The 23,536-nt window shown below is 44.5% G+C and overlaps 1 protein-coding gene across 3 annotated transcripts; it reads right to left on the reverse strand.

Annotated features, from left to right (window-relative positions):
• Positions 1 to 1,773: 1,773 nt before the first annotated feature.
• On the reverse strand, positions 1,774 to 20,294 carry SLC16A9 (solute carrier family 16 member 9). 3 transcript variants are annotated; one of them, XM_032115460.1, is made up of 7 exons: positions 20,242 to 20,294; positions 16,071 to 16,128; positions 14,400 to 14,628; positions 6,463 to 6,606; positions 5,500 to 5,595; positions 2,995 to 3,903; positions 1,774 to 2,668 (listed from the first exon to the last, which is right to left on the reverse strand). In XM_032115460.1, exons 3-7 carry the CDS (start codon positions 14,593 to 14,595, stop codon positions 2,490 to 2,492), a joined length of 1,524 nt encoding a protein of 507 aa, XP_031971351.1. In that variant the 5' UTR covers positions 14,596 to 14,628; positions 16,071 to 16,128; positions 20,242 to 20,294; the 3' UTR covers positions 1,774 to 2,489. The 3 variants fall into 3 exon arrangements, with proteins under 3 accessions (XP_031971351.1, XP_031971354.1, XP_031971353.1); XM_032115463.1 differs by lacking the exon at positions 20,242 to 20,294 and adding an exon at positions 19,415 to 20,036; XM_032115462.1 differs by lacking the exon at positions 20,242 to 20,294 and adding an exon at positions 19,359 to 20,036.
• Positions 20,295 to 23,536: the final 3,242 nt, after the last annotated feature.

Consider the following 23,536-nt stretch of genomic DNA (forward strand, 5'->3'; position numbering starts at 1 on the left):
AAGTAAAATGCAAAACATTAAAATCTTAGGTCTTGTTTACCAATTAAAGACAAGATTAATAAAGTCACAGTGCTCAGCTGGTTGGGGCAAGGAGTCCTAGCACATATTGCCTGCAGTGGCAAATAAAATTCTTCAACAGTCAGGGCTCTTTCCTCACTGGTGGGTAGGGTTACACCAGGAAACGATTACAGATCACTAGCCATATTTCCACACAGATCAGGCTGCCTAATAATAGACTCCATTTCCATTGCAAAAGTGTGCTACATATCACCCAATCATTTGCATTAATTCCAGCTGCATTTTTTCAGACCAACCACTAATTTCACATCAGTTTCATATTTGAAGAACTTGGAACGTACAGCTGGCAGGAAGTGAGATTTTAAAAGATTAATCCGAAGGCACACATGCCCTGATTGTACCCAGGATATCCCCACAGTTTCTTTAAGATGTGTAAAACGTGGCATTACTTTCATATACACGTGGTGAAATCTGACTACAGCTGCCAGAAGAGCACATAAAATGGGTGCAAATCCCTATCAGATACCCTGGACTCCAATTTAGGACTGGAGCTGCATTTATGACTACCCAAAATATTTAATATTCTTTCCACATGCACTGAATAAGCAATCCAGGAAGAAAACTCACACAGTAGTTACACCCAGCTGACAAATGCAGAGAAAGGAATAAAGAGACAAACTAACAGCATCCTTGTCATGTTTTAATACAAAAAAAATAAGTGAATCCCAGAAAGTCAGCAAAAACTGTTTGAAGCCAAGCTGGATTTTCCTGCCTTGGACCAGAAAAGGGAACATTGCTTGCATATACATCTGCCCCACTCAGATGTTGCCTCCTTCTTGCTTAATGGGGTGTGCAAACACAGTAACTCTGTGCACAGCACTTCAACAATACAGGGTGCTCGTTACATGCCTGGCTTTTATCTTGAGAATTATTAATGAGCCAGAATCATATTAGACACTTGAGGCCCATAGCACTGCTGAGAACTACTGGGGCACTTGGAGGCAGCCATGCAGGATGTAACTCAGGACTCAGAACTTCTACCTCACCCAAGCCTTGCAACATGCTCCAGTAAACTTCAAACCTACAGCAAGAAGCCACAGTGCCCAGGACATACCACCCATGACATGGATATATTTCTGTCACTGCTACACAAGAGCAACCAGACACAGGCTTGGCATGAGAGCAGCTCTGTAAGCAAAAGCCATTGCACAGGGCACACAGGGCAGTGCAGAGCCAGCCAAGTCACCCTGTCTTTGCATCTGCCTGGCTCAGGAAGGGCTTCAACATCACACACTGTTCCCCCAGCCATGCCAGGAAAACCCAACACCCACACAGGGGCAGCCTGCAGCTAGAGAGGCAGGAGGTTTCAAGGGCTCTCTCTTCACTGACTTGTTTGGTGTTCAGGTGTTGCAGCTCTTTCCCCATCAGCTTTCCCTGAACTTCTTCTGTTAACCCTCCCCTGTGCTTTTTCTTGCTTTCTGTTACTGACTTTTCTCCTTGCTATATCCATACCAAAAAAGGACAGCAGAGATGACATTGCTGACACATTTTCCCTTTTTAATCAGGCTACTTTGTTGAAAGCCCTACGATTAAGCTCTCTGCAGCAGGTTCAACCTACTGAACTGTGGCTATGTGCCCCCAGTACCACCAGACTGTGGGTGACTTCCTTAGAGACACTCACCTGTGGGCTTCAGTGAGCACCTCTCCAGCCTTGATATAGAGACTATGAACTTGCATAACCAAGGCAGCACTTCCTTTCATGGTTTCAACAATCACATTTATTCCTTGGTTTAAAAGGTTTTGGTTCAACAGTTTTATAAACAGACTTCACAAAATGTGCAATATTTATAAACATGGTTCTTAGTCGCAGTGGTAGTAAGAATCTTTACTTTCATCATAATGTTCTCTTCAGTTATGCAACACAAGGATGATTTTGTTTCCCTTCTTCTCCCTCCCACAATTGGCACTTAATTGTAAATTGGAGAAACTTTAAAAAGACAAAAAAAGTTAATCTAAGCATGATGTTAAAAGCACCTTGCCACAGTATTATATTTTAATAAGGCAAATTCTTGTTTTGTAAAGCCTAATTGTGCAACTTGGAGACCTATAGAAGGTGGCAGAAATGCCTGCCTTCTCTTATAAGGAGCAGGCTTCAAAGTGTTCACCCCTCCATATGAACCCCCCTTAAAAAAAAAGCACAGCTGATAGTACAGCAGAACATCCCATTTACAGGGTGAAAGGAAATTACAGTAGACAAAGGCTGAAAACATGGTGCATAGTAGACAAAACAAGACTTTTAAAAAATAGCATTTAAAAAAAAGAAATAAAAGAAGAAAAAGGAACTGAAAAACAAGCAACAATGGAATTTTTCTAGTGGAAAGAGGATTTGTGGGCTTCATAAATAAGTGGAAAATTACTAAAATACTTTGCTATATAATATAAAAAGGTGCAGAGTGTTTTCCAGTTGTCACCTAAGCATTAGATGCAACTTTGTAGGAGTAAGTATTTGGAGGCAGCTTGGAGCCCTGATTGGTGCAGGCATTCCAGCAGGGCAGTGCTGCCAACAGCAGGAGAAATCCACCCAGCAGGACACAAAAGCCACTGAAGTAGAAAGCAGTGTCGTACTCCTGCGTCCAGTCGTAAAACCAGCCTGAGGATGGGGACAAGAGAGAAGCCCATCAGTGAAATGTAACACAGCACTGGTAACTTAGAGAAACATCATATAAATTAAAATTAAAATCCCCAAACAACTAAATAAAATGAAATAAAATAGGCCAAACCTATAATACAATTTGACCTCTTGGACATGAAATGTGTTTTTCCTCAAAGCCAAGTTATGAACAAAATCAGCCTAACAGACTTTATTTTTTGTTGCAGATTTTGATTTCATCTTTCCATTATTATTAGACACGCAAAAGAATTCTGTCTGGTTGTGACAAGCTCACATTCAGTTTATACTGTCCACCTTGACCTTACCTACAATTGGTGGTCCGAGGCTATTCCCAAGTCCAGCAAAGAACATCAATATCCCATAGGCATGAGTCAGTTTCTCAATCCCCACCGTCTTTGTTGTTACATATGGAAAAATTGACCAGTTCCCAGTTAGAAAACCCAAAATCCCAGAAAGCATCGCTAAGGTAAGGTAACTTTTGGCAAATGGAATTGCAAACAAGGCCACTCCTGTCATTAATAAGGTAGTTACATAGAGATATAAAGTGTTAACCCACTTAAAATCTGCCAGTATTCCTAAAATAAGTTTGCCAACAGTCGTCATAATGCCAATAATGGAAATAAGGGGCATAAAATAGTCATCTTCACTGATGTTTGCACTTCTTGCTACATCTTCCATGAGCAGAGAAGGAGGAAATCCACCTATATCAAAGAGCAAGATGGCAACAAAGAGAGCTGAAAATACTTTGTTCTTGAAAAGAACCATGGTCTCCTTCCAGTAGGTCAAATAGAGCTGCCACTTCCTTTTGGCGAGTTGCTTGCAGAAGTTTGTCTGTTCCACAACTTTCTTTTTGTAAGTGTCTTTCTCATTTACGTTTATTGAGCTCAATACATTCTTACTCAAAATGCTCTCCTGTTTGCAATCAGGCACATTGTTCACACATTTTTCATCAATATAGCCCTTTTCAAGGATGCTAATGTTTTCTTCAACAGTCTTTTCCTTTTCATGGTAAACAAAATATTGGTCTGGGACTTTGTCTACACACATTTTCTCTGGTGGAGGAGAACTGGATGATTCCAAAGGTCTCATTAGGCTGCCACATGCTAATATATTTAGAGACAGGGCACCGACTATTAGCAGGCACCCATCCAGTCCATACAGCTCGATGAGCTCTCTTTGCAGCGCTGCATATATAAAGAGTCCAACACTTGATCCTATAAAAGGAAAATAAGTTTGGTTTAAACTGAAGAACCAAGACCATTCTTCAGCTCTAACAAAATTCCACAATTCAGCAGCTATGAATTCAGTCACAGGAATGGTCATTTGTGCTCCTCTCTCCCCAGTTTCATGAACTGCTAAGTCATCGTCCCTCCTGAAGTTACAGTTTCTTTATTGAGTAGCCACAAAAATTTTAAAAAATCTCAAAATATCTGAACAATTTGTGACAAATAACACTAGCAGACACTTTAGAAACAAGTAGAACCTGTACTATATCCGATGAAAAACATCAGAGAACTATTAAGCCACCCTTCTGCCCTGCACTCACATACATATATCCATCCCTTCAGGTACCATTTTCAGTTATCACAGTTTGAATTTCAGACTCCAGCATTTTCCTCTTTCTCCTCTTTGCTGCCACCTTCCTTCTCTCAAGCAGGAACAGACCAGGGGTTCACCAGGACCCCTCCTAGAAGCAGCCCTTGACTGCCTGGTGTTTAAGGAATGGGGTTTGCCTGGTGGGAGTTTACTCCAAAGGCATTTCTGAAGCTCTACAGGACTAAAAATGCATTTGAGAAATTTGGCCATTCAGAAGGAAACACTGAAGAGTAAGAAATTACTATGAACACAAGCATTTAATGCAATGCCAGTAATTTAAAGAAAAGGCTCTTGGCTGAAGTGAGCACAGATCCATTGTAATTAGTGGATGTCCTCTCACAAACACAGTGCATTGCTTTTCAAGTCAATTTAATGACAAACTTTAAAATTATTTCCTGAAGACTGTCTCTAGGTTATATATAAACCATTTATATACTTCGGTGCTAAACACAGGAAAAATCAATTATAAAATTCATGCTTGTTTTCTCTTCCAGGTACGAAAATTAAGTACAGTTTATTAAGGTCAGGCTTTAAGGCAAGCTACCTGGAATCCAAACAAAAGCCACTGAAAATGATCCCAAGAAACATTTCTGCAGAAGCTCCCCTTTACTCAGCTTGTGAGGATGTGGTATCAGTATCTCACAACACTGATTATACTGACCCTGTCTCTCCTCACTGACAGCCACTTGAGAAAACAGGTCCGAGCAGACACTCCATGGCACACAGGAAGCAAGGCATGGGACAACAGCCATCTGTAACCATTCCTACCATTCCTACTTGGGCCATTAAAAAGTGTAAAAGTACAGCTAATGTCAGGTAGTGGTGATGCAGCATTTATATCCTGCATCTCCAATCTCTTTCTCACCTCTGATCCCGGGTAAGAACAAAGAGAAAAAGGACTCTGTGGAATGTTTCCTCTCATTATCCATGGCATGCAGCCCAAGCTACATGAGTCTGCTTTCACTTCAGTGAATATCCTTTCCTCATCTATATTGATGACCCATAGCATACACCTGCAAGTGTAGTCACTATTTTATCTGAAGCCTGAGTTTTTCTCTTCATTGCTACTGACATTTTGATTTAAGAATGTAATAACTTTCTTAAGTTACTGGGAAGTAATTCAGAAAAACATAATCCCCTGGTTTTTATTGCCAGGGTAATGGTGGCTGTATCAGAGTTGAAAAGCTGGAGAGAATGACAATTAAAAGTCCTACCTGTTGAAATCAGACCAAGTGCAAGGCCTCTGCGTTTGTCAAAATACTGGCACGTGATGGTAACTGTTGCAGTATACAAAAGGCCACATCCAAGACCTGCATAAGAAAGTTAAAGCATGCTCCATCCCCTGGGAAATGAATGGCCCTTTGTTATCCCCCAGGTGATGCTGCCTGCACCCTGGGTACTGAGGTGCCTTTGAACCCTGGCTCCGCACAGGGTGATCAGCCTCCCTGCCCTGGCTGCTGAGCCTGAGTGCAGCTGGCTGGGTTTGAGGAGCTCCCCAGCACAGTTCTGGGCTCTGTGGGGGGACTCCAGGGCTCTGGGCCCAGGGCTGGCCCCAGAGCTCAGTGGAGCTGCCTCCCCATGGCTCCACGCCCGGCCAGCACGATGCCAGGGCCCTGCTGGCCAGCGAGGTGCCCAAATTCCTGACACAGTTAATTTGATAAGCCACCCACAGCAGCACAGAGGGGCAGGTCACCACCTGCCAGGACAACTGCATTTTCATGCCTCTAGCACAGCATTTTAGGTTCAATCCAGTAACGTGGAGAACAACATTGCTCCCTAATGATCTCTAATTTATCAAATTAGAATGAGCATGTGACAAAATTCCAGAAGAGAGATTTATTATTCCTTTAAGATTGGCATTTCATGCCAGCAGAAGACCTGCTCGATTCCAGCCCTTAGGTAAAACCTCAGCTTCTCCATCTTTAACAATTGTGTCAACAGAGGACAAACTGTTTTCAATCCCTCATGAACATTTACATTTTTTTTATCTTTTACTACATGGCAACAGCCTGCCCGTGCAACACCCTTCCCTCCCTGCCCAAAAGTAAAGTATTCCTTGATAAATCAAGTCCCAGACTACCACTGCCTCTGTGAATCAGTTTCCCATTTCATATTCATAAACCAAGACTCAAAATAATCAAGACTAAGTCTCAATATGAAGGGAAGCTGTTTCTTACCAACAACTATTCCATATGAAACATAAAGAAAGTATATGTTAGGTGCAAAACTGCTCATCATGAGACCTCCAGCCACCATAAAGCCACTGAAGATAGCTACTGGTCTTGCTCCAAAAGATGATACACATATACTGCAGACAGGACCTAGAAGCAAAAAAAAGGAAAAACATTCCTAATAAACACCAGCACCAGGAAAACTTCTTAAAAAATATCTGTCTTTGGAAATGTTTCTTGTGGTAACGATTTAAATGTATAATTATATTAAATGCCCATTCAGAGTACTCTTTTTCACAGAGTTCTCTAAAACGGTTTTAAAAACATTCAAGGTCAGGCTTGTAAAATTTTTGCTCAAGGAGAAACTGAACATCGAGGCCATGAAAGGGTCCTCGGGCTGGGAGGGAAAGAGCAAGTGAAACATAGGAAGATACAAAACATACTGGACTGTAACACTGTCACTACACAGCTAAAGTGCACAAAGGTTCTGGAAAGGATCTTCATCTTGAGTCATGAAACCAAGACAGACCATCAGCCAGGCCTTGAACAAGTAGGTGTTTTCTGATGGAGCACAAAAACTGTGTTTCAGAAAGGCAGTACCTTGGTGTGCAATTTACAAAACTGAAATGGAGAAACAGTAACTTGGGATCATAGCCATGGTAAGAATGCCACCTGGTGCTTACATAGAGGGAATATCTGCTGGTATACCAGACAAACACCATTCTTCCCTGATTTTCAAGGGAATTAAATACCCACAAATAACTCTTTACTACCTATCTCAGTTTCTCCTGTAAAACTACAGAAAATAAAAGTCACTTACTGAGAAAAGCCAAGCAACATTCAAGTTCAGGAGGGGTTATTCCCCAATATTTCTCGGTTCTTAGTTCTCCTAGTTCTTCAAAACAAGAACAAAGTGGGGCAGAATTCATACTCTCCTCTACTCAGCCAGTTCTCTCTACACAGAAATTGTAGAACAATCACTTATTTTCAGTTGTGCGACCTGGAATACACCTTTTAGTCTTAAGTAGCATGCCAGCTTGGTGCCCTGCATAAGTAATCAACCAGGAAGGGACTTGGTTTGCAGAGACAATTTATCTGAAACCCAGCAGAGTTCCAAACATTCATACATAAACTTAGATATTAGCCCCATTCCAACACTCAGCAACTCTGAGATTAGAAGTTAGATACACCGATGAATGCCATTATTTAGTACAAACACACCAAACCACCTCACCGCACTTGCATCTCATTTGAAGTGATACACATACTACCATGGTCAGTTCAATCTGCAAAAGCAGTAATTTTGGAGTCTGCCACTTGTCAAGGTTAGTGCTCCCTGACTCACGTAACTGAGATTCCCAGCAGAAGGGAGGTGAGCCCAGAAAGGTGATAGGAGGTCAGCAGTTGGAGCCTGGGGATGGTGCTTGCCTAGGTTTGCAGACAGGAGCGAGCAGCTGGGAATGCAGGCAAGGGTTTCCTGTGGTTGCCGGCCATGGGACAAGCAGTTCTGGCAGGCAGGAGCAGAGATACGTCAGCAGGTGAAACCATCCTCAAAGACAGGGCAGGTCAGAATTTTGCCCCACATTAGAACTATCTGCCCAGGGAATGGAAAGGGGGGTAAGTCTGACCTGGGGCTTATCCAGGCAAAGAGTCAGAGTTACAGAGGAATCAAGAACATATTCCAGGAAAGGAAGGTTTAATTGGATTTTGGAAGCAATGAAAAGGGAAGATCTAAGCACTTGCTGCTTCTCAAGAGTCAGCATGCTGTGGGAATGAAAGCTGGCCAGTGCAACCTGGGCAGAGTAACATGCTGAGAACAAAAGCTGAGAGCATTAGATTGTTGCTGATTCTCAGAATTAATTGCTAGAACTGGCAAATTAAGATTGGTATGTTTCCTAAAACCACGGGATTTGAAAATAAATAAAGGATTGACTCTGTATTACATGAAGAATTCTTCTACACTAAAAGAACAAAAGGTAGTGTTAATATAATTCAATTAAGCAGAGGAATTTGCACTCTTTCTATTCTTTATTTCTGACCCACTACTTTGCTAAAACAAACAGCATTTCCCTTCAGCCTGCTCTCTGTACTTCGACACAGCTACTTTCAGAAGGTCTCTGTCCAGTCTGGAGTGATGGTGCTGGTACAGATGTCACTGACCCCTGCTAGAGCATCCAAGGTGAAACTGGACCCTCTGACCCCAAGCCAGAACAAGAGAGAGACAGAGTTGAAAGATGTGTCTTCATAACCTGACAAGGACATCTCCACTGGAACATGATCAAAACCATCCCTGACAGGGTCCAAGGAGATGCTCTTTCAGCTTCTCCCATTTACAAAATCTAATCCCAAAGGAGAATGAAGAGTACAAAGAGTTCTTTTTGCTCTAACATGGAAAACAACCGGCACAAAACTGAAGAACCTGCTCCAGTTAGCTCAGTATCAATTTGCCATCTCACACAGCAAGAGATCTGGCAGCTCAGCAACAGCCCTGTTTATAAGAAGCAGTGCCAATATAAGTATTAAAATAGTTATTATACGTCTCTGGGTTGAGAAGAAAAACAGCTCCCTCTTCCCCTTCACACTAGGCACAACTTTCACACTCATCACACTGCTAGAAAATTAGTCACAAAAGAAAGTCCCCATGACAGCCAGCATCTTTGTCCTTTCCTGCCTCCTCACACTGCTTCCCTTTCTCTGTTTCCCATAACACTGGCTTTTTTTTTTTCACCCAGCACAGCACCTTCAGTTATTACCATGGTACTTGCACAGGAGTTGACTGTACACCAACTTGTTATTCTTTACAAAAATTTGAAGCACAATGGGTTCAAGGCACTAAATTCTACTAAAAATCCAACTTTCACAGAGTGGGACTCAGACCTGCCCTGTGGATTTTGCTCGAAGTCGGCATTCTGAGGAATGCAGGAGTCTGCATCCAGCCACACAGGAAACAGCCCTTCAGGCAGCATAAGGGTTTTCATTAGCTGACTCTCACCATAATATGAGCAACATAATAAAAATCACAGTGGCAACCCTCCATAGTAAGCACGAAAAATAGCTTAAGAAACAGCATTTTGTTCCGTTTGCCAGCAGCTCCAGGGGTTAGCACTGGAACTAGTACAATATTTGATGACATTGATAAATATTTACTTCTTTTACAAATAAAATCCCTAGGGCTTTTTCCTTTCCAAATGATGTCTCTTAAAACTAGACCAAACTCTACCAAAAAAAGATACCAGCTCAGTTTATAGGAATGACAGCTAACTCTAGGAAGAAAGACTGAGCACAGGAGCAGACACTGCTCTTCTGCACACGACCTGTCATGGCTCGCAGTCAGCAACACAATTATCAGGGCAGCAGTCAACAGGATCCCCAGACAAAATGGGAAGCAACAGTAGAAGGAAGATTGGTTTTCACAGCAGATCTTCATACAGAGAGACCAAAGAGGAAGAACACCTAGAAGGGATCATTTGTACATTGGTATTTTTATTAAGATTATTTTGAATTAAATACTTTACCTTCAGTGAGACCTGGATGTGACAGTGAGTCCTTGAGACATGAAAACAAACCACCTGCTGCTCACTCAGGAACTTTATTAAACTTAGTGCAATTTGCTGACCTCCTGACAAGTACAAAGTTGTTTTGTTTCATGAACATCAAGAACTAGCACTTTCTTCCTCAATATTTTCACACAAAGTCGAAACAATTCTGCAAAACAACACTCCCTCCTTCCACTCACTCATCTCAAGGGTCCTCCCTCCTTCACCTCACACACACACAAAACCTTTTGCTAAACAAGCAATATTGGACAACTAAATTCTTTTTCTTATCACTTGCATTAATCTGACCCACCCTACCTGGGTATCTGTCCGAGCCTGTTGAAACTGTAGAGTAGAAAAAATGGTCATGGACTGGCATGTAAAATCCACTGGACAGAACACAAGAATATTTTTTGCATATTAAGCGCATTTCTAAAAGCTGGTTATAATAAATAGAATATTCTCCAAATGCCTGTACTTTGGATACGAATATAGATCGGAAAAAAAGCTTTTTATACTGGGCAGCAACCCACTCCCAGCTGATTGGAAAGACAGTCTCCTTCTAAAAAAACTTGTTATATGAACTGGGCTTTTTTCAGAGGAATCTTGGGGACACCCTCTCCCCTACGCACAAGCTATTTACAGCTTCCGTACTGTACAGTGGAAGCTACGTATGTGTGAGGGTTTTGTCCAAAAATATGTAGATGCTGCAAAGGCAGTTATAGAGAAGTAAAATTGTTGCTTGCAAACACAAAATTAAGCTTTTTAAACATCTAGCACTGAATGCCTCAGACCAGCAGAAACACCCCATCAAATTATCAAGGCATGCCTTTCAAGAGAGGATCCTCCCTTTGTTCTTTCTCCATTAATGAGGGGAAGTAGGAACGGAGACATTGCTGGTGTCTCCTCCTGTGCCAAGGACTGTGAAGTCAACTCTTACTATAAACAGCTGTGGTGCCTATTACAGGCGCCAAGGTCTTTGTTTTGCTTTTAACAAGTGTAACATGGATCAAATTTAATTTCAGGCTCCAAATGGATGCAAAATTAAGAACACTTGGTGCAGAAGAAACACATGATGTTCAAGAATATACATAAATATCCTCCTCCGGCCTGTTTTAGTAAGGGAAACCTACTAAGCTTTTCCAATTTCTTCCTGTGCAACAAGCCCTGGAGCCATATGCCACATCTGCCATAGCCTGATCGATGTTGTAACACCTAATTCTGCAGAGAAGCTCTCACCTCTACCCTCTACAATAACACTGATGCTTGTCTTTCACTGTTGTAGGCACATTTCTTCCAATGCTCTGCAAGGTTTCATCACAGAAAGCCATAACCCAAGTCACCCTACAAGGAAGATCTCAGCCAGGTCCCTGCGCTGCTCCCTTCTCCAGCTGACGACGTGAACAGTCCGGCTCAGGCTGGACACTGGCCTTAGCAATACCGTCTGTGCTGCGAGCAAAAGGACAGAAATCAAACACCAGGTGCCCAGGAAATGAATCCAAATAAACAAGGTGCTGGACTGGGTTTCTATGTCTCCAGTCTAAGTTTAGCTCTCACATAAGTCAGAAGTAAACATTTCAGAAAGTATACCAATGCAGCAAACATGAAAGTGCTCACAAGCATCAGCTGCTTAAAAAAATGTTTCAGACTACACGTACAGAAGGAAGGGGAGAAGACACAGAACCTTTTTCTGTGCCAGATGCCATACACGTTTTCTTGTGTTTGGCGAAATTACAGTACTAATACAGCAGAGTCACTGGCCCTAACTTTTTCTGCTGCAGAAGCTGGTGAAAATGATTGCCAGTGCTATCAAAGAGAAAAGCCTTCCCAAGAAAATGGACACAGACTTATTTCCTGTCTGTAGCTGCTTATCTACCATAACTGCCATACTGGCATCCAGTACCCATCCAGACTGGCATCTACAGCTTCACAAAGGTGATGTTAAGTTGATGAGAGCTCACAGAAGAGTCTAAATGGCTCTTCAGTAGAGCCTTAAATAAAAGTGTGGGAGTCTCTTGCATCATGACAAAAAGACTGTATCAAGTTACAGGCTTTAAAGAATATTTAGAAGTAATTTGATTAAATGCACTAGACATCCATCACACTAATCAAGGGGCACTTCAAAACCTACCACTTAAAGATAACATTATTCATCAGCTAAAAACTAAAACTAAACAACTTGTATCATAAGATTGCATAGTTTCAAGGAGGAAATTTAGTAGATTTATCATTATCCACCTTGATAAACAGCGGGATCTTTCATTTCAGGTAGAGCTGGAAACATAGAATTTGTTTTCAGCCAACTCTGATAACATCAATGTAATTAAAAGACCTTCCCTGTACTTTCCTTTGAACGCATAAAAGGTAGGAATGATTATTAAGCTTCTGAGTGTCAAACTGAAAGAATAAAATCACATGGACAGACACCATTCCTCCTAACCTGTCAAAACTTCATTTAATCATTTTATACCAAAATCAGTTTGATTTTTATTACTCAGTCACAGAAACTTCCATTTGCTGCTGTCATGGTTTAACCCCAGCCACAACCAAGCCCACTCGGCCACTGGCTCACTCCCCCACCAGCAGGAATGGGGAGACTCAGAAGGCTAAAAGCTGGAAAATTCTTGAGTTGAGATAAAGGCAGTTTAATAGGGAAAGCAGAGCGTGCTTTGCATGCAGGCAAAGCAAACCAAGGAGTTCATTCACTGCTTCCCATGGCTGGGCAAGAAGGTGTTCAGACCTCTCCAGGAGAGCAGGGCCCCATCACATGTGATGGTTACTCGTGAAGACAAATGCCATCACTCAGAAGATCCCCCCTTCCTCCTTCTCCTCCCAGTTTATATACTGAGCATGATGTCACATGGCATGGACCATCCCTTTGGTCAGTTGGGGTCACCTGTCCCAGCTGTGTCTCCTCCTGACTTCCTATGCACCCCCAGACTCCTGGCCAGCATGGCAGCAGGAACAGCAGGAAAGGCCTTGGCTCTGTTAGCCCTGCTCACCAATAACAAAAACATCTCTGCATTATCAGCCCTGCATTCAGCACAAATCCAAAACACAGCCGCTGAGAAGAAAATGAACTCTAACCCCAGCCAAAACCAGCACAGCCACAAAGCACGCTGCTAACAATCATTCACAGTAGCAAGACAGAGGGCACTAAGAAATCTGGAAACCAGCACAATGTTGACATAAGGGAAAGGGGGTTGAGGCTCTTAACAGAGCCAGAGACTTCTTATCTCCTACAAGAGGGTGTTCTTCTCTTGCAACTTCTTTCTGCCTAGTTTTTCCTTCAGTAGTCACCTTATTTATCCTTATTTTCCTCCCACTTCACTCTCTCACTCATTTATTTAGGTCTTGATGTATTAACAGCAGCAGTTAATACCCATAATACAGAAAAATAGAAAAGTATGATGGAAGAGCAATGTACAGTCCTTTACTCACACCCTGAGACTGAATGTGTCTTCTTGTGCTTAGTGATCCACCTGCCCTTGCCCATTTCTCTTCTGTCAGTATTTGCTCAGTTCTGGTGCCATACAAAGCAGTGCTCTTTATTCAGGTCTGTATTGCTATTGGAACATCAGCTTTCTTTTAAGGAGTTTGCTCAGGATCCTGAGCTGCATTTTGTCCATTAAACCACATTATTGTTTTTGCCTGTAGCAGTTACCCTGCTGACAGGCAATTTTTTCCAGGTTCAGCCAATAGATAATAGTTCCCATGGCAAATCTTTGAAAAACAGAAGTTAATTATATGATCCAGTAAATACCCATTCCTGATATTAAAACAACAACAACCTGGGAAATTTCAAGGTGGGGGTTTATTTCCCTAAAACTCTCCAAGTCTTATAATAGAAAGGCTTCCAGTAAAGTTGCTTTATTTAAAGCTACTTTTAGCCACAACATTCCAGCCTTCAAAGGGAGTTTTTTCTTAAATAGAGAGTGCAAAGGAGCCCTCACCAGCCCTAACTGGTAGGTTTACTGCTAGAGCTGAAAAATTAGTAACTGGTTTATTAATTGACTTTTTTTCCATAAAGTATTTGAACCATTTCAGACTAACAGTTTGCTCTGATTTTAGGACAATAATGTAAATGTTAGTCTTAAAGTCTCATTTAAAAAAAAAATAAAATTGTGTCAACAAAATTACCATTCAGCTTCCTAGAGTGTGGCTTTATTCAAATACAATTGTGTTGAATTTTCTAAAGGGAATATCTTTATTGCTCTTTTATTGCTATATTGCTCTGGTTTATGCATAGTGAAAATATAAATGTAATCTTCTTACCCATCTTGACCTAAAACAAAAATGCAGCACCCTCATTTGCAGCTGTCTCTGATACAATTCCAAGAGCACACACAGATGAAAGCATCAGTTGGAAATGTTTCAATTTAAGATAGATACTGCTTCTGCACTTACTGGCAAGCAATCCAATTCCATTTGCTAGCGATCCAACCCAAGCAGTCTTGCCTTTCCCTTCTCCAAAAGCATCCAGCCACTCCAAATACAAGACTCCCACCGCCAGCGGTGATCCATAACACAGGAACTGGGTGAAGAAGGAAACGACAACAATCACCCAGCCCCAACCACCATCTGGTGGCTTCCGAAATACCATCTTGTCAGCTGGGTGCAGAGGCAGGGGCAGCACCTGTGCAAACAAAGCCCAAACACAACAGAGCGTTAGAAGCGTGACTGAGCGAGGTCTGTGAACACGAGGGAGCAGTGCAGAGAAGTGCACACTCGGACAGAGGCTGGGTTCAGCCAGCCTTCAAGGAACAGCTGCAGCACAGCAGACAGGCCATGAAAATTAGAACTGCCATACTTCCACCTCTGCTGTGTGACAGAGACAGTGCTCAAAGCGTGGTAAGTTGTACATACACCAGCACTGTATGACAGAGAAACGTTCAATGTGCTGAGTGTTAAACAGGCTTTGTGAAAACCTCAGGCAATAACATCTGAGAGATGCCTCACGGTCACCTTCTGTTAAAACCATGAATATCAAAAAAGAAGTAAAAAATCTCTGCTCAGTTCCCATCTCAGCACAGTATCTTGCCACTTATTAGGGTGTTTGCCACCAGATGGTGCACTCTGGGAGGGGCAGACCAAGAGGAAGACTGACATTTTGGGCAGTAGTAACAGTTTAGTACTCTGCTCTGTCAACAAAGTGATGTGTAGAGTGTTGTACCCAAAAATCACTTTGTATATATTAGTGAAGTGAGCTCTAAGACTGGGTACAGGTGTGGCTTATATGCCAAGACATGACAGCAGTAAACATGCACACAAAAATCTGCTATAACCTGTTAGAGTGTCTGCCCTCTGTGCAGCTGGCACACATCAGCCTGCCCCAAATTGGCAATCCCTTCCTGGACTGCAGAAATACCACCTTGCTCCTTTGCATGGCACAATCCATCACCTGTGCACCTACGGCTTTAAATAGCCCACCGCCCTCACACCTTCTCAAGGTGAATGTAGGGATCAATACTTCTAAAGTCTAGCAAAGAATTTACAGGTTTTCCAGGCTGCATTGCTTTGGAGTCCCCCTGTGCACACAACCAGCCTGCCCTCCCTCTCTGCAGGGAGCAATCTCCCTGAGTGATTATCACAAAACCCATGCTCTGTTCCTGGCTCTGACACTAACCAGACATAAGATTCTCAACAGTTTTATTTCCTTTATCCTGGAAGATAGAAAGAGATAAGGTCTCACCCTGTTTTCTTCATGAAATATTCTCAAGGACCATCTCCACACTGCAGCTTAAGCATTAAGAGTGCTGCAGTAACAACTCTGCTCTGGGAGTCTCCCAAGAGGCAAAGCAGAAAAATAAATGCATTGCACTGCCTTTTTGACTTATAACCCAGAGGAAATGGAAAAAAAATACTGCTGTATGAAAGCAATGGGGAAAACCAGCAGACAGTAACAGAATTCCCATTCGAGCTCCTCAATTTTCTTGGGCAATTTTAAAGAATTTGCATGGAAAACTTACCAAAAACACTACAGTATAAAATTTTGAGGAATAATTGTATAGAGACATGAAAAAGGCCAGTTGTACCTTACAGATGCACTTAAATGTTACTTTGAGGGTAGATACTCACAGATGATGACAAAAAAGTCCGTCAGCTTCCTATAAATGTACCTTCATGTGACAACTACCTGCAGAAAAAGAACAAAGGAAGTTTTCAGCCAAAGTATCACTGCAGCAGTTAACACAACTCTGAAAAAAATGGTGGCTTCACATGAAATGTCTTCTTTTTAATATCTTCTCAGAGGAACTTCAGAAGCAACCAAGTTATCTCAGTGGAGAAGTACTGATCCCCTGCAATTAATTACCATCTGACAGCAGCCTTGAGCCCTCAAATAACAAAAACATTGCCCACTAATGTAAAATACATTTTGACGTTCTGGGTCCTTTGGGAGTGATTTACAATTTTAACATACTGACTGTCCTTGAAGATACAACATTCCCAGGCACAAATGTTACAAAGTTATTTGTTTCAGTTACAAATGTAAGCTCTGACTCACTCCAGTGCCGGGTGAGTGTCCCATGATCCCATGAGATGCAAGGGTGGCAGCTGGGATAGACAGAAGTCATTCCCTACCATAAGGTACCAAAGCATTAAAAAGCTGCTTATAGGTTCTTTTCTGTAACAATATCCTTTACACAAAAGGGAATCCCCGTATTTCTACATGAAATATTTGAGCTATTTGAATGCAGTCACCAAGAGATCTATGCATCTCTCCAGGAGTTAAGTAATTATCGCTTGGCTTGTTTAGTCCCTGCCTAGAGGAAAAAATAGTGGAAATAAGTAACAGCTTTAAAAGCAGACAATGAGACAAAGCAAGGAAGTTTTCAGAAAAACTCTACAATAAGGAGGTAGACAATGAATAACCCCAACTCATATTTGTTTAAAAAATGAACTTTAGAAAACAAACACATTTTAGCTGTTATATTGATTTCCATTATATTGATGCCCTAAAATTTGGCACAAAGACAACTGACTTCAGCTCTGCTATTCTAAACACTTGATGGGAAGGAAGCAAGGACAGGGTAGGAGATGATAAAAGATTTTGTAGTCTTAGGTCACGTAGTCTTTTCTTATAGAAAGATTAAAAACCTCTGGATTAGTTTGGCACCTGATGCAATGCTGCACAGCATAACTGAATTTAACCAACTGCTCCCAATTTACAGGAGCAGAAATGCAACCTTCTATATCCTGACAACTCCTACTTTGCATCACACATCTCTTTCACATCTTTTAGCTAAATAACAAAATTTTAGGCATCAAAACCATCTCTATTTTCTAAATGTGCCAAGCCATTTACAGTCTGCAAGTGTCAAGTGAAAAGTAAAAAACACCATCATTTTCCCCCCAGAAATCATCCTCAGAGGAATAACAGATCTATAAAATCCCAGGGGCTGTTTTTAATGACCTGGCTTCCCTTCCCTTTTTTTGCGGGTTATTCCTTCACCCCACACTGCTGTGTGCCTGATACCTAAACTGAGGTGTATTTTCTAACTCCCCTGAAGGCTCAAGGCCGTAGAGAGCAGGGAGCTGACAGACCTGCACGAGGAGCCTGTTCCCCAGAGCCCTCTGCTATGATAGTTAAAGATGTCCTGGACAACAAAGCCACTGCTGGGACCGTATCAATCCACTTTCTATTGGCACAGTATTTAATGCTTCCCTGAAGGTGGCAAGTTATACTGTACTAGCTTGGTAGCAGGGAAAAAGAACTGACAGTGAGAATTAAACCTTCACTTGCATGGACATCAAATCTCTGCATCAACTTGGGAGGGATCCAAAGTGCCCTTTACTGTTTTCTGTCTGTACAGAAGGAGGACACAAACTGTACAGATAACTGTGGACACCAAAAATAAAGAAGCAGAAGCCCACACAGAGGGGAGTGATCAATAGTTTTGTTTTTTTCTCAGAACCAACCAGGAAGAGTTGTGTGATCTTGGTAACAGACAAACCACCATTTAAGATTCAGGTGGGAACAGTTTCACAAACCTTACTGTTCACTAAACCTAGGGATATTGTTTCAGGCTCCAGGAAACCAAATTACATAAAAATACTGAAATAGAGACATGAAGCACAAAGAATTGAACACCAACTTGAAATTTGGTCAGAAAAAGCTTTTCAGTGAGTTGTATTCACTGCGAATAAGAATCAGAGAAAGAGAGCTGCTTGATGAACGCCTTTACCAACCACAACAAAAAGAAACCCTAGAGAACAAACTGAACAACAGTTTCAATGTGGAAAGAGAGAAGTGTCTGGCTGCAACTATTTGCTTTGCTCTGAGCAGCAGTATCACAATACTGAACTCCCTTCCTATAAATCTTAGAATTTGGCTTAAAGATGACAGATGAGCACAAAAAAAGGACATGAGTACCACTGGAACATTAGCCCTCAGCACAGCAACTTGTATGAATCTGTGGCAAAGGGAATCTTGAGAAAGACAGTAGCAACGATTGTTTCCAGTTTGTTCTGTGCCCAGCCGGAGCCTGGGCAAGTGTGTTGCTTTCTGCGAGCAGCACATGGCTGCAAAGAAAGCCGATGTCAGCAGAAACACTGCGTGATTAACACTGGGCTAGTCAAGTTTTGCAAGGCACTGCTACAGCTCAAGACGGTACCAGCCAGAAAAGTAACATCCCTCATTTTAAGCTGAACCAGATTTCTTCTAACATGCTGTTTATTTTTCAGACAAGTTCTTGCAATTACGATCTGAAATTTCTGCTACCCTTAGCTTGCAAGGAACACCTTGAGCATGAGAGTGGTGCATTATAGTTGCTTTTAACATACTCATCATATCCAAATACCTGCATATGTACTGATGTGACAGTGTAAGCATAGCATTAAAATCACTGCAAATGCATCTGTACTTCCATGACATCAGGCTTTAACTGATGTTCTAACTGCAGTAGCTTCCTGTGTGACACTGAACATATCTATTTCACTTCTACTTCTCAGTATTCTTGTCTGCCTATTTCTCACACTTCTCTACTTGCCCTTCTGTAAGGTAAGCAAGAGGCTTGTCGATATCAATGTTTCCTTCTATTTCTGCCGGATGACAGAAGAAGTGTGAAATTTAAAACAAAACAAAACAAAACACCAGAACAAAACTTACCAACAATATGATAATGTTCTTCTATTGTGCAAAATTAGTTTATATTAAGAAGCATCAGTGGGGCAACACATAAACCAGCCAGCTTTGTACAAATCTGTCAGCTCAGCAGAACCAGTCCTACCTGTTTCCAGAGCCTCACTGCTCCGGACGGGATGGAAACCCCCCCGCAAGTATAACTGCCTGTCGGACACTAGCACACATCCGTGCAGGCAGATGTGAGCCGGCACTGCTAGAAACCACCAGCCAACACGATTTACCAGGTATGTCCTCTGCAATACCAGAGCACCATGTGCGTCGCGTTACGCATCACAACCTGCGAGGGGTCCCTTCGGCATCTGCTCCCTCCGGCATCTGCTCCCTCAGTCCGTCCGTGCTCCTTGGCCAGAGTCTCCGTGGGGATGGATGGCCTCTTATAGCCCCTGGCTCGCCTGGCCTCTCCCCACGCCCTCGGGGGCCAGCCCACAGCCCTGCTCCGCAGCCCCGCGTTACACATTGACGCCTTCCATCTCCAGGCCGGTTTCGACGGGAAGCGCTCATCCGCGCAGTGACGCGCACCAAGAGGTGACTGAAGGTCGCCCTCGCCGTCCCTATGCCACACACGGCGAGACAGGGTCGAGCCACAGAGCCCCGCTCCGGGGCAGCCGCCGGGGTGCCACGAGGCGCCCGCAATGGGCACACGCTGAGGCCGGTGAGCTCCCGCAATGGGCACGCACCGATGGCGACGGGCGCCCGCTGCCATGTGCCCGTGGCAGGTGCTTGATGTCGCACACCGCCTAGCGCCCTCCGGATGCCAACAGGGCACACCAGGAGGCACCACAGCCGACACCGAGGGGTGGCCGTCGTCGGGCACAGCAAGAGATGCGGCCGCTCCGGGCCGGTGGCACGATCCGCTCCCGCTGCTTTTCCCGAAGCCTCTCCCCGGACACCGCGTAGTCTTCCCGGGCCCCCGGCCCGGCCCTGCCACCCCCAGCCCCAGCCCCCGGGGCAGTTCCCGCCGCAGAGCGCGGCCGGGCCGAGCAGAACCGGGGGGCAGCGGCCCCTGCGGGGGCTCCGTCCGGCCGCGGCCCCGGCCCCCGCTCCCCTCACCCGCGCCCCCCGCCCCCGAAGCGCGGGTCCCCCCGAGGGCCCCGGCCCCGTTACCTGCGGGCGGGCGGCCCCTGGGGCGGGGGCCCGGAGCCGCCCCCGGGGAGCCGGGGCAGCCCCGCATCGCGGCGCGGCGGGCGGGCCGCGGCCGGCACGAACCGGTTGTAACTCGGGCGGGGGAGGAGCTGCCGGGGGCCGCCACCGCCTCCGCCCGCAGCCCCGGCGCGGGGGGGCCGCCCCGACCCCCGCCCCTCCGGGCAGGCGGGGCCGCCGCTCGGCTCTGACTCACCTCTGCCGCGGACCCCTGCGCTGCCCTGCTCCGCGGGCAGACCCCCGCCCCGCCGCCTCCCCCTGCCCGGCTCTCCCCGGGGACAGCCGGACACGCGTCCCCGGCCGAGGGTCGTCCCCAGCCTGGGGCCGGGCGGCCGCAGCGGAGCCGTGCGGGAGCCGCCCCCGTGCCCCGCGCAGCGGCGGAGGAGCGGCGCTCACCGCGGAGTCCCGCCGGGGGCCCCTGCCCGTCCCCAGCGCAGCCCCGCCACCCTCGGCGAGGGCCTGGCTCCGAGGCACGGTGACCCCCTACCGCCATCCCCTGCTACTTGCACCGGCGCCGCGGCACCGCAGGGCCGGGCTATCCCGGGCACGCCGCCGCGGCGCCGAACCTGCGCGGGTCCCCCGGGCAGCGGAACGGCCGCAGGACGGGCATGGGCGCTGGCTCCCGCCACCAGGAATGCCAAAAGGCCGCAAACTTGCGCTGCAGACAGCGATGCAGGCAGCGCACATGCAGCACTGCAACCCCAGCCTGCCAGCTCAGGGGAGAGACAATTCACACGTGTATCAGCACACCCACTGCCTTTAGAGGCCGTCTCATCACAGCCCTGACCCGGATCCGTGTGCATGGCACGTCCAGCGCTGTCACACATACGGCATGGTAGTCGTCAAGGCGTGCAAGTTCAGCCACCTGCGATATTCACCCTCCAGACTGCAAAGGCTGTTGCAGAAGCTGACTGAACACTCAGCAAGCATCAGCCTCTATCCCGGCGTGTTCAGCCTGACAGCTCTGCTGCTACCTCTGCCCAATTAGAGCTCATGTAACGATACACTGCAGGTGGAAATACAAACATTCCCAAAGTTGAATGAAATTCTGAGAGTTGAAATATTGCTAGACCTGAAATTCCGATGAAACCTCAGATGTTCACAGCCTCTGCAGTTCCTACAGGTACGGCACCATTCCCCTTTTCAGACCTGCAGTCCAGACTTACTCCTTCATGCAATATTTACAAAGGCTTGTGAACTTCAAGTGTCTTGATCCGCACCTCACAGTGTTCAGGTAAACATCAAAATTAATACTTGCCACTGGAAGGACTGACACAAGAATGACGTGAACTCAAGCCTCACTTCTAAGACATCTCAGCTGGCATATGGTTCAGTGTTGTGTATCTCATGTAGAAAAGGGCAGCCAGCTGAAGGGGGCTGGGGGGAAGAAAGGAGAACAGGAACTCCGAGAGCTCTAGAAAACTGTTCCAGGGAGGAGAACTGAAATAAATGGCATTTAACCTAGAGAGAAGGCAGAGGGGAAACGTAATAGCATTCTTCAAGAACTGTAAGAGGTTACTGTGAAGCAAAAGGAAGGAACTGTTCTGCACATACATTAGACAAGTAAAAGAGGTGAGTAGGCTTAAATTCCATCCCCAGGTAACCGCTACAGATATTTTCCTACAGATATTAGGAAAAGCTAGGCTAGCTTGCTGCTGGCAGAGATTTCTTTGGGAGAGCCCAGCATTTTGGAAACACGTGCACTGGGGTTGCTGAAACAAATGACTGAAGACAGCTGCCCAGACAGTAAACAGCCGCTGTTTACTCTGATTGCTTCTTGGGCTTCAGAACACAGGCTGAAATCAAAAGGGTAACTGAAATCTATCCATAGCCACAAAAAAATGGCTGGGAAACAACAATTCTGAATTAACTGCTCAAGATGTGCTGTTTTCTACACTTCAACACAAAACCTTTTTGCAGACAAGTGCATATAAATCTCCAGTTCCCATTACAGTGCTTGATATAGAAGCTTAAAAAACAACCTTGTGGGCTAAAATTAGCAAAATTGGTTATGAGCATCTGAAAAACTTAGTGTATTCACAGATTCACAGTGGTTTAGCTGTACAGGAACACTCACCAGAGTTAAGGCACATCAGTGACAGAGTATACATTGACACACACTGCATCCTTATGCACAGGAAGCAAACCCAGTCAAATGTAAACCAGACTGAGTTCAGATCATAGGCAGCTTTGGAACTGAACAAGAAACACCTCTTTAGAATAAATATGCACTTTAAATGAATATATATTGACCCTAATTGCTTTACTCTAACATCTCTGGATGTCCTCCTGATGACAAATCCCCTGTTTTAATTAAACCCATTCTTAATATGAATATGCCAGTCAAGTGCATACCATAATTTTGAAAGGGCAGCCTTGCTGGCAAGAGACAGAACTGGGAAAACAAGCCACAGCAACACAAGGTTAGAGGAAAGAGTCCCTCCTCCATGTCTCCTTTGTCCCTGGTTTCATAACAAGCAATGCAGCTCCGTTCAAGTCTAGGTTTCTGCTCACTTGGCCTACAGTATTTTGGCAACTGCCATTTGGCTAGGATTTCAGATCACTGGTTAATCTCTCATTTCTTCTCTTCAGAAACCCTTCCTACACGGCCCTCCAAGGCCTAGTGAATTGTAACAGTGCCATAGCTGCACCATTCATAACTACACTTTCATCCCACACATCACCAGAATTCTTAAATCCTCACTTTAAAATAGAAAATGAAGTAAAACACTGAATAATTCCTATAAGCCACTTTTCCCCCCTGCCTGTGGGGTCTAAGAATCCAAAGGATAAAGGTACTCATGTAGCATAACCAGGGATGAGAGCAGATCCTAGTTAAAAATTTACCTGATTTTTGGTACACCATGGTTGCAGGATGTGCAGTTCTGGGTCACTCGCAGCTGTACCAGCGAACAGATGATTGAGGAATGTTCTCTACTTCACAGACAGTGCACCAGCAGCAGCTCAGCTCCTGAAGGTACAGAGAAGAAAATTAGAGGGTATTCATACAGCCATCTTAGAAGGGGTCCTTCCCAGCAAGGAATGCAGCTGGTGCTGAACACCCTAAATCTGATCAAAACGATTATAACCCTGGGTAAAGGGGGGGCAGGTTTGGCAGGTTTTGGTTGGGGTTTTATTTGTTTGTTTGTTTGATTTTAAAGAAGGTCCAGATTCTTCAATGAAGGAAAATCTCAAAATATAACCCAATTCTAAATATTTGATCAACTACTGTCTTTTAAACTGTGGTCCAGACTGGGGA

This window comes from Corvus moneduloides, chromosome 8 (genome assembly GCF_009650955.1).
Source record: "Corvus moneduloides isolate bCorMon1 chromosome 8, bCorMon1.pri, whole genome shotgun sequence".
NCBI lineage: Eukaryota > Metazoa > Chordata > Aves > Passeriformes > Corvidae > Corvus > Corvus moneduloides.